At 37.8% G+C, this 15,090-nt stretch overlaps 1 protein-coding gene across 2 annotated transcripts in view; it reads right to left on the bottom strand.

The window, feature by feature from the left end:
* Positions 1-15,090, bottom strand: part of LOC145537628 (eukaryotic translation initiation factor 2 subunit 3, Y-linked-like) — a 29,942-nt gene that overhangs the window by 8,400 nt on the left and 6,452 nt on the right. The window contains exons 5-10 of one of the 2 annotated variants that reach the window (XM_081568398.1): positions 11,609-11,703; positions 9,181-9,339; positions 8,177-8,311; positions 6,466-6,560; positions 6,096-6,240; positions 3,608-3,774 (exon numbers count right to left, since the gene is read on the bottom strand). In XM_081568398.1, the coding sequence (XP_081424524.1) occupies positions 3,608-3,774; positions 6,096-6,240; positions 6,466-6,560; positions 8,177-8,311; positions 9,181-9,339; positions 11,609-11,703 (796 nt within the window). The remainder of the gene's footprint in view (positions 1-3,607; positions 3,775-6,095; positions 6,241-6,465; positions 6,561-8,176; positions 8,312-9,180; positions 9,340-11,608; positions 11,704-15,090) is intronic. The other variant, XM_081568399.1, reaches the window with a different exon arrangement.

Raw genomic sequence — 15,090 nt, 5'->3', positions numbered from 1 at the left:
GCTTCTCTTCTCTTCCCAGCTATCTGTAAGGCCTCCTCAGACAGCCATTTTGCTTTTTTGCATTTCTTTTCCATGGGGATTTTCTTGATCCCTGTCTCCTGTACAATGTCACGAACCTCTGTCCATAGTTCATCAGGCACTCTGTCTATCAGGTCTAGACCCTTAAATCTGTTTGTCACTTCCACGGTATAATCATAAGGGATTTGATCTAGGTCATACCTGAATGGTCTAGTGGTTCTCCCTACTTTCTTCAATTTAAGTCTGAATTTGGCAATAAGCAGTTCATGATCCGAGCCACAGTCTGCTCCCGGTCTTGTTTTTGCTGACTGTATAGAGCTTCTCCATCTTTGGCTGCAAAGAATATAATCAGTCTGATTTCGGTGTTGACCATCTGGTGATGTCCACGTGCAGAGTCTTCTCTTGTGTTGTTGGAATAGGGTGTTTGCTATTACCAGTGCGTTCTCGTGGCAAAAGTCTATTAGCCTTTGCCCTGCTTCATTCTGTACTTCAAGGCCAAACTTGCCGGTTACGCCAGGTGTTTCCTGACTTCCTACTTTTGCATTCCAGTCCCCTATAATGAAAAGGACATCTTTTTTGGGTGTTTTTCTAAAAGGTCTTGTAGGTCTTCATAGAATCGTTCAACTTCAGCTTCTTCGGCATTACTGGTTGGGGCATAGACTTGGATTACCGTGATATTGAATGGTTTGCCTTGGAAACGAACAGAGATCATTCTATCGTTTTTGAGATTGCACCCAAGTACTGCATTTCGGACTCTTTTGTTGCTGCGCCCAACACACCAGCAAATTTGGAAAATTCAGCAGTGACCTAGGACTGGGAAAGGCAGTGTTCATTCTCATCCCAGAGTCAGGTATTTCCAAAGTATGTTCCAATTACAGTACAACTGAGCTCATTTCACAATAGCAAGGTAACGCACAAAATCGTTCAAGCTAGGTTTCAGCAGTATGTGAACTGAGAACTTCCAAATGTACAATCTGGATTTAGAAAAGGGAGAGAAACCAGAGATCAAATTGCCAACATCCACTGGGTCATAGAAAAGGCAAAGGAATTTCAGAAAATCATCTACTTCTGCTTCACTGACTAAGCTATAGACTTTATCTATGTAGATCACAGCAAATTGGAAAATTTTTAAGAGGGCAATATCTGCCTCCTACAAAATCTGTATGCAGGTCAAGAAGCAACAGAAAAAAACCGTGGAATAACAACTGGTTCCAAACTGCGAAAGGAATAAGTCTGACCCCCTGCTTATTTACAAAATGCAGGGCTGGATGAATCACAATCTGGATCAAGACTGCTGGGAGAAATATCAACAACCTCAGATATGCAGATGACACCACTCTAATGGCAGAAAGTGAAGCAAACTAGAGTCTCTTGATGAGGATAAAAGAGAAGAGTGAAAAAGCTAGCTTGAAAGTCAACATTCAGAACACTAAGATCCTGACATCCAGTCCCATTACTTCACACCAAATAGAAAGGGAAAAAATGGAAACTGACAGATTTGCTTTTCTTGAGTTCCAAAATCAATAGTCAATCCTGGAAGAAAAGCTACAAAAAACCTCAACAGCATTATTACAAAGCAGAGACATCAGTTCATTAATAAATGCCCATATAGTCAAAGCTAGTTTTTCTAGAAGTCATGTATAGATGTGAGTTGAACCATAAAGAAGACTGAGTGTCGAAAAATTGGTGCTTTCAAACTGTAGTGTTGGAGAAAACCCTTGAGAGTCCCTTCAACTGCAAGATCAAACCAGTCAATCCTAAAGGAAACCAACCTGAATATTCACTGGAAGGACAGATGCTGAAGCTGAAGCTGCAATACTTTGGACACCTGGTGAAAAGAGCCAAGTCACTGGAAAAGACCAGACACTAGGGAAGATTTAAGGCAGGAGAAGGGGGGGACAGAGGAGTAGAAGGTTGCATGGCATCACCAACTCAATCGACCTGAGTCAGAGCAAACTCCAGGAGTGTGAAGGACAGGGAACCCTGGTCTGCTGCAGTCCTTGGGGTCACACAGTTGGACATGACTTAGCAACTGAACAACATACTGCCTACTGGTGCTTCTACCGTATAATGTAAAAATTCACAGTAGTGCTTTTTTTATATATAATTTTATTTATTTGTGGCAGTGCTGGGTCTTCATTGCTGTGCAGCCTTTTTCTAGTTGGAGCCAGTAGGGATTACTCTCTAGTTGTGGTATGTGGGCTTCTCATTGTGGTAGCTTATCCGGCGGTAGAGCACAGAGTCTAGGTGGGCAGTCTTCAGCAGTTGCGGCATGTGGGCAGAGTAGCTGTGACCTGTTCCCACAACATATGGTATCTTCCCAGATCAGAGACCTAACCTGTTGTCTCCTGCATTGGCAGGTAGATTCTTTACCACTGAGCCGACCAGGGAAACCCCTACACTGTTATCTTTAAGGGCTTCATGTTTCATTTAGTCACACTGTAAGAAACATAAATACTAAAACGAACTCTAAAAAGGACTTTATGATCATATACAGAATTTTAAATCCTGTACAGGAAGAATATTCTCAATCTAAGGTTGCATACTTCAAAGCAAGGTACAGAACAGCTCCCTGTGCTATACAGTAGCTTCCCACTACTATTTTAAGCACTCAAACAACAAATACTAAGGCCTAAAGAAAAGCTATGGAATACTCTAATAGTGATAACATGATACAAAGACTTAGCTACTATAAAAAACCCAGTGTTAAAAAGCGAACAGAGTACTCTATATCACTCTTTTGCCACTTGTTTCTCTGAGTTTATTGTATCTTCCGATCTTTTAATGTCAAAATATGTACTATACATCTTTCCCTTTAAAATGTCATTTTCCTGTTGTTGTTTAAAATGACAACTCTAAAATGAAACTGCTGGGACAGTGAACACTTAAATATGTTAGAAATTTATACTCTCTCAGAAAGTTTAAGTACTTATTTCTCTTATCTCTCTTGTATCTCTGCCAACAAAATCTGACTCTTCTTTTATAAAAAGTCACGTTTTCTGCCTGGAAAATTCCACGGACAGAGAAGCCCTGTGAGATGCAGTCCGCTGGGTCACAAAGAGTCAGACATGACTGAGTACACACACTAGAAATATTAAGTGTTTATAATATGGGCACAAACACTTTTTTCCATTAACTAACAAAACATTGGGAGAAGGTAATGGTATCCCACTCCAGTACTCTTGCCTGGAAAATCCCATGGACGGAGGAGCCCGGTAAGCTACAGGCCATGGGGTTGCTAAGAGTCAGACATGACTGAGCGACTTCACTTTCACTTTTCCCTTTCATGCACTGGAGAAGGAAATGGCAACCCACTCCAGAATTCTTGCCTGGAGAATCCCAGGGACGGCGGAGCCTGGTGGGCTGCCGTCTACGGGGTCGCACAGAGTCGGACACGACTGAAGCGACTTAGCAGCAGCAACAAAACAAAATTCTGGCTGAGTTTATGGCTGGTTGGTACACAGAAACTTCCAAATTATTCACTTCCCAATACTTTTTTTGTAATTATACTGTCACTGTAACAAATGAACAAAACTGGTTGAAACATCATGCTTTGTCTGTGCTTCTGAATTACAAAAAAGCACCTAACCTTTGCTGCTTTCTTGTCTCCTGTGCGTACACCAAGAAGTCGTCTAAGTAGAAAATAGGAAATTTCCAATTCTGTGAAAATCTCTGGTAAAGCTCCAACTGCACCAAGCACCTGCCCCACCATTCTGTCAGCCCGGCACAAAGTAGGGTCAATTTTTGTTCCAACTCCTAAGATATAAAAAAATACATATTCCAATTTGCTATTTCTTCAAATGTTTGCAAAGGTAAAGTTAGTCTTACTAGTACAACTTCAATCTACACATTCTAACTCAATTAACTCATAACATGTAACAACTATATTAATCAAAATCATGTAAATTTCTAATTAAAATCCCTGCTTATCTATACACAAAGAACAATGAAAAAAAAGGGTTGATAGAAATTAAAGAATTTTTAAAAGTTCAATTTAAACTATAAAAGTAAATAAATTCATGTCATAGTTCAGTTCAGTCGCTCAGTCGTGTCCGACTCTTTGCGACCCCATGAATTGCTGTTTTTGCCTTTTCATACTGTTCATGGGGTTCTCAAGGCAAGAATACTGAAGAGGTTTGCCATGCCCTTCTCCAGTTCATGTAATAAGGTACTGTCTTAATTAAGTCTGAGAATTACAAAGTTTATCATGATTGTTGTTGTTTAGTCACTCAATTGTGTCTGATTCTTTCTGACTCCATGGACTATATGTAGCCACTAGTATCCTCTGTCTATGGGATTTTCCAGGTAAGAATACTGGACTGGGTTGTCATTTCCTTTACCAAGGGATCTTCCTGATCCAGGGATCGAACCCACGTCTCCTGCAGTGGCAGGTAGATTCTTTATCACTGAGCCACCAGGGATACTACTTTGCAGAAATATAACACATAATTGTTAATGCTGGTTGGCAAGTACACAGGGTTCTCATTGTACTATTCTGTTTGTACACCGATGCAATAAATTTACAAGAAAATCTCATCCTCTGTTGTCCCCTTTTCTTCCTTCAACCCTTCCTAGCACCAGGGTCTTTTCTAGTCAGTCAGTTCTTCACATCAGGTGGCCAAAATATTGAAGCTTCAGCATCAGTCCTCTCAATGAATACTTAAGACTGACTTCCTTTAGGATTGACTAGTTTGATCTCCTTGCAATCGAAGGGACTCTCACGAGTCTTCAAAACCACAGTTCAAAAGCATCAATTCTTCAGCACTCAGCTTCGTCTGTGACCCACCTCTCACATCCATACAAGACTACTGGAAAAACCATAGCCTTGACTAGACGGAGTTGTTGGCAAAGTAATGTCTCTGCTTTTAAATATGCTATCTAGGTTGGTCATAACCGTCCTTCCAAGGAGCAAGCGTCTTTTAATTTCATGGCTGCAGTCAGCATCTGCAGTGATTTTGGAGCCCAAGAAAATAAAATCTGTCACTGTTTCCATTGCTTCCCCACCTATCTGACATGAAGTGATTGGACTGGATGCCATGAACAGTGTGAATATGACGAGTTTAAGTAAGGGTGTACTACATTTAATATTAAATCATTAAACGTTGTTATTTAACTTATCATAGTCAATTAACTGAATAAACTGGGCTTCCCTGGTAGCTCGATTGGTAAAGAATCCTGCCATTCAGGAGACCTGGATTCGATTCCTGGGTTGGGAAGATCCCCTTGAGGAGGGCATTACAACCTGCTCCAGTATTCTTCCCTGGAGAATCCCTATGGATGAAGGAGCCTGAAGGACCACAGTCCATGGAGTAACAAACATTCAGCCACAACGGACTAAGCATAGCACATTCAATAAATTAAACTGTTTTGTGTTTTTTTACTACAGTGTAACTGCTTTAAGTTAGTTAACACAGTAAGTGTTGTTGCTGCTGCTGCTAAGTCGCTTCAGTCATGTCCTACTCTTAGTGACCCCATGGGCTGTAGCCTACCAGGCTCCTCCGTCCATGGGATTTTCCAAGCAAGAGTACTGGAGTGGGGTGCCACTGTCTTCTCCAGTAAGTGTTGTTAGTACAACACAATAGGTGCTGTGTTGATTTCTGTTGTACAATGTGAATCAGCTTTATGTATACACAGAGCTCTCCTTTCGAGTTTCCCTCCCCCTACCACTCCACCCCTCTACATCATCACAGAGCACCAAGCTGAGCACCCTGTGCTCTAGAGCAGTTTCCTAATAGCAATTAAAATGTATTCTTTACATATAAAACCCCTGCCCCCACAAAGAGAGCATGACTTACAGAATTTTAATTTCTTAATGAAGGATTAATCAAGGCCTACAGCAGTGAAATTCCTGAGTCCTAACCACTGGACCACCAAAAAATTCCCTACAAGTTCTTTTTAATAAACATGAAATTGTTTTATACTACAGTGAACAATTCAATTATGAATATACCTGTGCATCCCACTCCTTGATATTCACTTAAAATACCTAATTAGAGATATTGACTCAGTGTATTTCACACAAAAGTGACATGAACAGATGCTATCAGAAGCCTACAGATGTTAAGTGAAATCCTTACCAATAAGACCACCTGGAGCAGCATACTGAAGATCATTGTGTTCCGCAAAAAGTGATACAATTTTGGAAAAGATTGGTTTACACGTGAGTTTTCCTGCACTATCTTTGGAAACGATACCAGGTCTGACTTCTATTTCCTGGCTCACCTGAAACATTGAGTTATAAAAATATGTGGGACAAGATAATTACCTGACTAGTACATCTCTAAACACAACCACCATTCAGTTACCCAGCTTATAACACATGCATGATTGAAAGACACATTAAAAATATTAAATAGTAAACAATGTGTTTTTAAGTTAATTTTGAAATTTTGTTTTTACCATCTTTAAAATTTGTTCTAGTTAAGAAAAGTTCAAAATCAAGTTCACCTTTAACACTCCTTTTAAAATACTACCACCAGCCACACCACCTTTAAGATCATTAACCTCACAGCCAGGTTTGTTGACATCAAAGGACCTAATAACTGGGAAGGGGAAAAGGAAAAAAGGAAATAAAACCATAAAGTTCACCCTGTTAGTTAAATCAGATCCTTATTCATGTTAACTTTGTGAGCATGTGTGTGTTCAGAAGCAGCTAAGATCTACACCTTAGAGTTGAGTCTGTGGGAAAATATCATTATTCCAAATCTTATTATGGTCTTAACTATTGGAAAAATGAAAATAAGTCAGTCAGTTAAGTGACATGTTGAAGCTCTATTTATACCATGGAATTAAACAACTATTACAAAAGAAAAGACAAATAAGTACTTTATACAGATAAAAATTAAGTGAAGGCTTGATTATTCTGGGCTAAATAAAGTGTGGCCTCATTCCCTGCAACTCATGCTAAAGTCCTAACCTTTCAACCCAGGATCTCAGAATCTGATTGTATTTGAAGACAGGCCTTCGAAGAGGTAATTCAGGTAAAATTAGGTCACTGAATGGGCCCTAACCAAGTCTGACTCATGTCTTTATAAAAACAGGCAATCTGGACAAAGAGGTAGCAAGGTTGTACACATACAAAGGAAAAATCGTGTGACAAAAGGCACCATCTGGCCCTCTGCAAGTCAAAGAGGAAAGGCCTCTGGAGGAAGAAATCCGGAAGGACCTTAACATCACATTTCTGGCCCATGTATATGTGAGAAGTAAATTCATTATGTGATGTTTTATTATGGCAGCCCTACCAAACTATTGCAGTGATCCTCACATACAATTAAAAAAAGAAGCAGCTATGAAATTCATTTCCAGAGTACAATCTTACACTCAGTAAACGACTACATATGCACCTAGGTTTATATAATGATATGAACAAAAAGATGTTTGGAAATACACATGTTACCAGTGCTGTGGGACTGAATTCTTCTCTTATATATCTTTAGATTAGAATTTATGTGACAAAAACTTATTTTTAAAACTACAAAATAATTCTAGGACTATATTAACTTATAAAAAGTGGCACTTATCAAAGAGTGTGTTTCATAATCACTCAAAGGAACACTCTCCATAAAACATACAGGATGCCCAGAGGAGTATACAGAAAGGTTCAAGTTTCCTGCAAACTTGTTTACAAAAAACACAAACTTGATGTAATCATCAGTAGTGGTACTACAAAATTCAGGCAAAAAGAACATGAAAATCTTCATTAACAGTATGTGAAAATAATTTGTACAGAGGTTCTATTTTCCTGTTCCTGTTTAAAACATTATGTCTATATAAAAGAACACTATTATTATTCTAACACTATATTACTCTATTCCTGATTACCTAATAAAAATTAGTGTTTCTATTTCATTCATGATTCTGTTCTTCAATCAATCTAGCATTGCCAACATAATCTTAGAATCGATCTAATACATAAAACTTAAAAATTCACTTCATTGACACATATACCTATATATATAAGTACATATATATGACATATATGCATATGTGTATATACATATATATGTTGCCTGTGGTACACATAAACTCATTCCCTATGTTAAAATTCAAAAAAGCACACAAACATTCTAATTTATCATTACCTCTGTGCCCTTAAAAGCAAATCTACAATGCAGAAAAACTCAGTCAACAGTTAAAGGCTAACAGCTTAAGTCCTTACCAATAAGTCGGGGTTCTGAAGTAAAGTCTCTTAGAGGTATTGGAATTTTCTTAACAATATACTCACAGACAACTTCAATATTATATTTTAGTTGAGCAGAAATTGGAATAATAGGAGCTCCTTCTGCTACTGTACCTATATGACAAAATTCAGAAAGATCAAAATTCATTAGTTTTTGAAAATTTGCTCCACAAATTACAAAAGATAACTAAAAACAGATATTCAGACATCATAAACAGATGTCAGCAAAATATGGAAAGCTACCATTCTGTTAGAAAAGCACAATATTAAGAAGTCAACAGAATAGACCAAATAGAGAATTTACAGGCCTAACTTTTATCACATAATCTGGCTAATAAAGCTAGACCATCTAACAGGTAAAAAAGTCAAACGTAAAAAATAATATGAGTTATGTCTTGCCCCAAATAGATACCGTTATGTTTTAGGGAAAAAAACATTATAGATTAAAGAAATGATTGTCACTTGCAGTACTACAAAGAGATTCTTAAGGAGAGAGTGTGAATAATTAGAAAACAGACTAACATATATATGACACTTACTCATTTTACTATCACTGGGAAAGAATTTAAAAAACAATGCATTAGCCCTCACTCTGAAAACATATACACTAAGATTAGAATTATATAGACAATACTAGCATGACTTCAATGCAAGGATCACACACAAATATCAGCTCTTACGTATTTTCACTACCATGATAATAAAGCTGATCTATAGTCATTTTTAAAAAAAACAAAAGTAACATGTTGCCATTTGGAAGAAACCCAACTGGTAACATTCACAGACTATTACGTTTTTCCTATCTAACATGCAAGTCAAACTCTAACAACAAACTCAGTAAGTTTCACTGCTTCTACAAACTGGCTAAAGGGCATTGAGTAGTACAGAGAAACAGGGATTAGAAACTATATATTCATTTTTGATGATTAAATGTTTATCTTAAAACTTGACTCACACACTTATTAAATATTACAGTGCCTTACCTTGTACAAACGCAAGGATCTGTTCATACTGTTCTTTAGCCTGACTTTCTTTCACCAAATCAATTTTATTTTGCAAAATCAAAATATGCTTCAGTTTCATAATTTCTATGGCAGCCAGGTGTTCAGAAGTCTGAGGCTGAGGACAGGATTCATTACCAGCTAAGGAGATTACGAAGAATTAAAACACAAAAAAGATGTGTGATCAGAGTTAGTTCACAAGTTTAAACCTAACATCTGGATGCCCTCATTTTTTAACTCCTATTCCTGACCCTACACACAATACAATCAAATCAACTAATTTGATTTCCTTCAGGCTATACTTAGGTATTACATATACCCCTCTAGTTCTATGTAGTCTGCAGCATATTCTGGCCTAGCACAGCTCCAGAACAGTTAAGAGTAGAAAAGTTGCATAATGCAGTCTATGAACTGTAATCAACCAACCATAAATGTAGACAACCACAAGATGTTCAATGATGCCCATATCTGGCATTCACACCCTTGTGAAATCCTTCCCTTTAAATGTGAGACAGATCTAATGAAAAGAATACTGCAAAAGGAATGGAACACTTCCCAGCTTAAAAAGACACACAATGATTTCCAACATGGAGGCTACTTGTTTCCCCTCAACACAGCTATCCAGTCACAAGGACAGATGGGAAGGTTATGTAGGATCACATGAGGAGAAATGAAGGTCTGACAATATATTATTAAAAAGCATATTTTGTCTAGTACCCCAATGATCATTTCGTTTTGTGATATTTAGTTGCCTTGCCCCATACTTATTCTGCAGGTTTGCTGAAAAGCACAGTCTTACATCAATGGAGCTCTCATTTCCACAGTCTCCTACCATAAATCACATGGTTGCTCTTTTTGGCATGGCCACCCTCTTTAAGGGTATCAGGTGTAGCAATTTTACCCTTAACATTAGGTGTAGTCAACTCCTGCTCTGAATAAGGACACTTCTGTCAGAAATAACATGGTTTATAATCAAGCAGCCCAAATGCAAGGACTAAACCTTTTTTGGGTGGAGGCTAAATGCTTTTTATATAAGACTGTCTTTGCTGGCCTCTGCCCTTTGTGCCCTTCCTTTCACTGAACTTAATTTTGCACCTTTCCCTATAAGAAACTGTAATTGTAATTCAAAAACTCACCTTTCACTGAGTTTTTTTAAAACTCTAATAAGTTATCAAACTTCAGGATGATTTAGAGAACTCCCTGAATTTGTACCTGGGTATCAGAAACAAAAGTGGTCTTCTGTGGAGACAATGCCCATGAACTTTACATTTGACCCTTAAAATTCACCTTAAGATCTCACAAAAGAAAGCACAACTCCAGTTCTGAAAACATTCACACAGCCCTTTACACCAGTATTTCACATGATTGTGCATGGTTAAAAAGCACGTTTAATTATGTCAATACTGCACTGAGTAACTCACTGCCATTTATAAAATACCTTCCCTGCCCCCAACATACTATTTTAAAAACTCTAAAAAAGACACTAAGAAAAATGCATTGTTGTCTTAAAAAAACTTTTCCCCCCACACTACTCTTAGAAAACTAAGATCATGGCATCTGGTCCCATCACTTCATGGGAAATAGATGGGGAAACAGTGGAAACAGTGTCAAACTTTATTTTTTTGGGCTCCAAAATCACTGCTGATGGTGACTGCAGCCATGAAATTAAAAGACACGTACTCCTTGGAAGGAAGGTTATGGCCAACCTAGATAGTATGTTTAAAAGCAGAGACATTACTTTGCCAACAAAAGTCCGTCTAGTCAAGGCTATGGTTTTTCCAGTAGTCGTGTATGGATGGGAGAGTTGGATGGTGAAGAAAGCTGAGCGCTGCAGAATTGATGCTTTTCAACTGTGGTGTTGGAGAAGACTCTTGAGAGTCCCTTGGACTGCAAGGAGATCCAATCAATCCATCCTAAAGGAGATCAATCCTGGGTGTTCATTGGAAGGACTGATGTTGGAGCTGAAACTCCAACACTTTGGCCACCTCATGCGAAGAGCTGACTCACTGGAAAAGACCCTAATGCTGGGTAGAATTGGGGGCAAGAGAAGAAGGGGACGACAGAGGATGAGATGGTTGGATGGCATCACCGACTCGATGGACATGGGTTTGGGTAGACTCTGGGAGTTGGCGATGGACAGAGGCCTGGCGTGTTGCGATTCATGGGGTGGCAAAGAGTCAGACACGACCGAGCGACTGAACTGAACTGAAGTCTTAGAATTCTCACTAAACAACAACCCCAGTACAACTTAGCTTACTATTTCATGATAGCTGGCAAGCATTCATCTATACTAATTTGGATCATCCACCTATTCTCAATTATGGGCGTGAGAGACTCTACCTCCCCTTTAAATATTCCATGCTAAATGGACTCCACATTTATTTGTGAAACCAATTATAATGTTACTTACCTATTAACAGAAGAGCTGCATCCATCACCGCTGCACCATTCAGCATAGTAGCCATCAAAATATCATGGCCAGGACAGTCAACAAAGGAAACGTGTCTAATAATCAAGAAATAATAACCAGCTTTAATATCAATTAGTACTCAGACATCCATACACTTCTAATAGCTAAATTATTTTGAAAGAAATTAATCCTGCTACAGAGTGGCTATATACCATGATGCTTCTGAAGTCTGAAATGACACTACCATCTTTGAAATTAAAATGACTGAAGACCTATTACAAAACAGATAAAATTAGCTATATGCAGATATAATTTAACCAAAGATTAGGCTCTAATCAGCTTGAGATATGTCCCAAGGTGAAAAAGACCCTGACTTTATAGAATGCATAAATGGAAATAATAAACTAACAACAATAATAAACTAGGAATATTCTGGATTTAAAGTCAAACCATGAATTTTAAGAAATGTGCTTATTTGCCTGCAAATATGACCTCCATATCTTTAGACTGTTCTCTTCTGGTGTCTCTAATGGTAAAGAACCTGCCTACAACGCAGAAGACCTGGGTTTGATCCCTGGGTTGGGAAGATCCCCTGAAGAAGGGAGTGACAATCCACTTCATTATTTTGCATGGAGAATTCCATGGACACACCACGGGGTCACAGAGTTGGACATGACTGAGCAACTAACAAGCTCTACTTTGATCAACTGTTTTCAACTGCTGAGTTGAGAGTTATTTGTTCTAGTCACTTCTGGACATGTTGTCTGCAAATGTTATCTCTGGGTCAGTAAAAGTCTTCTGACCTTTGCAACAGATCTTTTGCAGAGCAATTACTTTTATTCCTGATGTACCGCAACTTACCAATTTTTTTTTCCCATGGAATGCATCATGCCATAATACCTTAAAAGATCAGAGTAAATTCCACATTCTCAACTTTTTTGCCTACATTTTCTCTTAAAGGTTTCTTACAGTTTTATCTGATCCATTTAATACTCAAATTTGGCTGTATTTCAAGTATGAACTCAAAATAGATGAGCTCACACAAATGTTCAAAGAAAATATACATTTTGAATGCAAGATATTACATTTAAAACTAGGCTTATTTTTTTGCCTTTAAGCATTCAATTGCTCCATCACCTGTTAGTTGAATACCCTATTCTCTTCTGCAGAACTCCTTCCACACATTTGCCAAAACTCAGCTGGGACATATTGGAGGGGATCTAATTCTCTGTTTCCTAACTTTGCTGGGATTTTCATAAAAGCTGCATTCAACCTGTGTATCGGTTGAGCTTTCAATCCATATTTAGATTTTCCTTCACTTCTTTCAGAGCTGTGTAATGTTCACAGATTTCAGCTTATATGCTCATAAGAGATATTTTCCCTTGCTTTCCCTTTTGCATAATGTCTTTTTGTTTAATGTCATTTGTGTAATAGTTTTCCCAGTACTCATGTATGGATGAGAGAGTCTAACTATAAAGAAAGCTGAGCGCCGAAGAATTGATGCTTTTGAACTGTGGTGCTGGAGAAGACTCTTCAGAGTCCCTTGGACTGCAATGAGATCCAACCAGTCCATCCTAAAGGAGATCAGTCCTGGGTGTTCATTGGAGGGACTGATGTTGAAGCTGAAACTCCAATACTTTGGCCACCTCACGTGAAGAGTTGACTCAGTGGAAAAGACCCTGATGCTGGGAAGGATTGGGGGCAGGAGAAGGGAATGACAGAGGATGAGATGGCTGGAGGGCATCACCGATTCAATGGACATGAGTTTGGGTAAACTCCAGGAGCTGGTGATGTACATGGAGGCCTGGTGTGCTGCGATTCATGGGGTCGCAAAGAGTCAGACATGACTGAGTGACTGAACTGAACTAAATGTCTTTTTCTAGTTCTGATAAAGGATAAAGTTCTCCTTATAGAATGATGAAATATTTCTATCTTCTAAACCGATGGTGTTTTATATCTGAAGTATTTCATCTTTTGGAGACTATAGTAGTTTAAATTTGGGTGGGTATGTAAGTGTTCATTCCTAGTTCACTGAAATACAGTGAGCTATTGTGTGATGCCTTTGTATCCTGCAACCCTACTTATGAAGCAAGGTTTCTTTCTGATTTGTATACCTGATATTATCTTTTCTTAAAATAGTATGTATACAAACAAAAAAACTTTGCTGGTATTTTGATAGGGTTAGCATTAAGCCCATACAGCAATTTGAGCAATCTGATTAGGTTTGTATTAATTACAGAAATTCAATCAACAAATAACCTCTACCAGCAGAAAACATCAGGCCTAAATGGGTTCATTGGGTGAATTCTACCAAACATTTAAGAAAGTTATCATACTGATTCCCTGCAGAATCTTAAGAAGAGAACAGCAAATGAAATACTTCCTCATTTTATGAGGTACACATTACTCTATACCTAAACCAAACAAAGGCACTGCAAGAAGGAAAACTACAGGAAAATTTCTCATGAACATACATACAAAAATCTTAAACAAAATATTAGCAAATCTAATCCAACAATATCACCATGTGGGATTTAACTAAAGTATACAAGGCTGATTCAATACCTGACAATCCATCAATGCCTTCCATCACATCAAAAGGTTAAAGGAAAAATCACATAATCATATTACATAACCACATATATCACATAATCATAATATTACATAATCACAATCGTATCAAGAAATGCACAAAAAGCATAAATCCATTTGTAAACTCTTACCAAACTAGGAACAGATGGCAATCTCAAAGTAATAAAAAGTATCTGCAAAAACCCTACAGCTAATGTCATACTTGATGGTTAAGAAATTCAACGCTCTTTACTAAGATAAGGGAAAATGTCCCTTTTTCTCCATGCTTTTGAACACAATGGAGTCCCAGCTTATACAATAAAAATATGAAAGTGAAATAAAAGATAGACAGATTAGAAAGGCAGATATAAAACTGTCTTCATAGATAACATGACTGCCTATGCAGAAAAACTGTTAAAGGCAACAAAAAATCTCCCAAAACTAATGAGTGATTAACATAAGATTGTAGATTCAAGGTTAACTTATACAAGTCAATCACCTTCCTAAATGACTGCAATAAATGAGTAGAATGTAAAAATAAAAACACAAACCATTTATATTGTCACCCCTAAAAATAAAAATGCTTAGGTATAAACCTAATAAACATGCATAAGATCTGTATGAAGAAGACTACAAAATTCTGATGAATGAAGCCAAAAAATTAAAGAGAGATCCCATGCAATGGATAGAAAAACTAAATAACCATCAAGATGTTAGTTCTCTTCAAACTGATCTAAAGATACGATGCAATCTGAATGAAAATCCCAGCAAGTCATTTTATTGATAACAAACTGATTCTAAAGCTTATATGCAAGGCTTCCCTGGTGACTCAGTAGGAAAGAATTCTCCTGCCAATTCAGGAGACGTGGCTTTGATCCCTGTCCCAGGAAGATAGTACATGCCACAGAGCA

Source organism: Giraffa tippelskirchi, chromosome Y (genome assembly GCF_054371585.1).
Source record: "Giraffa tippelskirchi isolate mGirTip1 chromosome Y, T2T-mGirTip1v1.2.pri, whole genome shotgun sequence".
In the NCBI taxonomy this organism is placed as follows: Eukaryota; Metazoa; Chordata; class Mammalia; order Artiodactyla; family Giraffidae; genus Giraffa; species Giraffa tippelskirchi.
The sequence above is the reverse complement of the archived record's forward strand: the minus strand, read 5'-3'. Positions and strand labels throughout refer to the sequence as shown.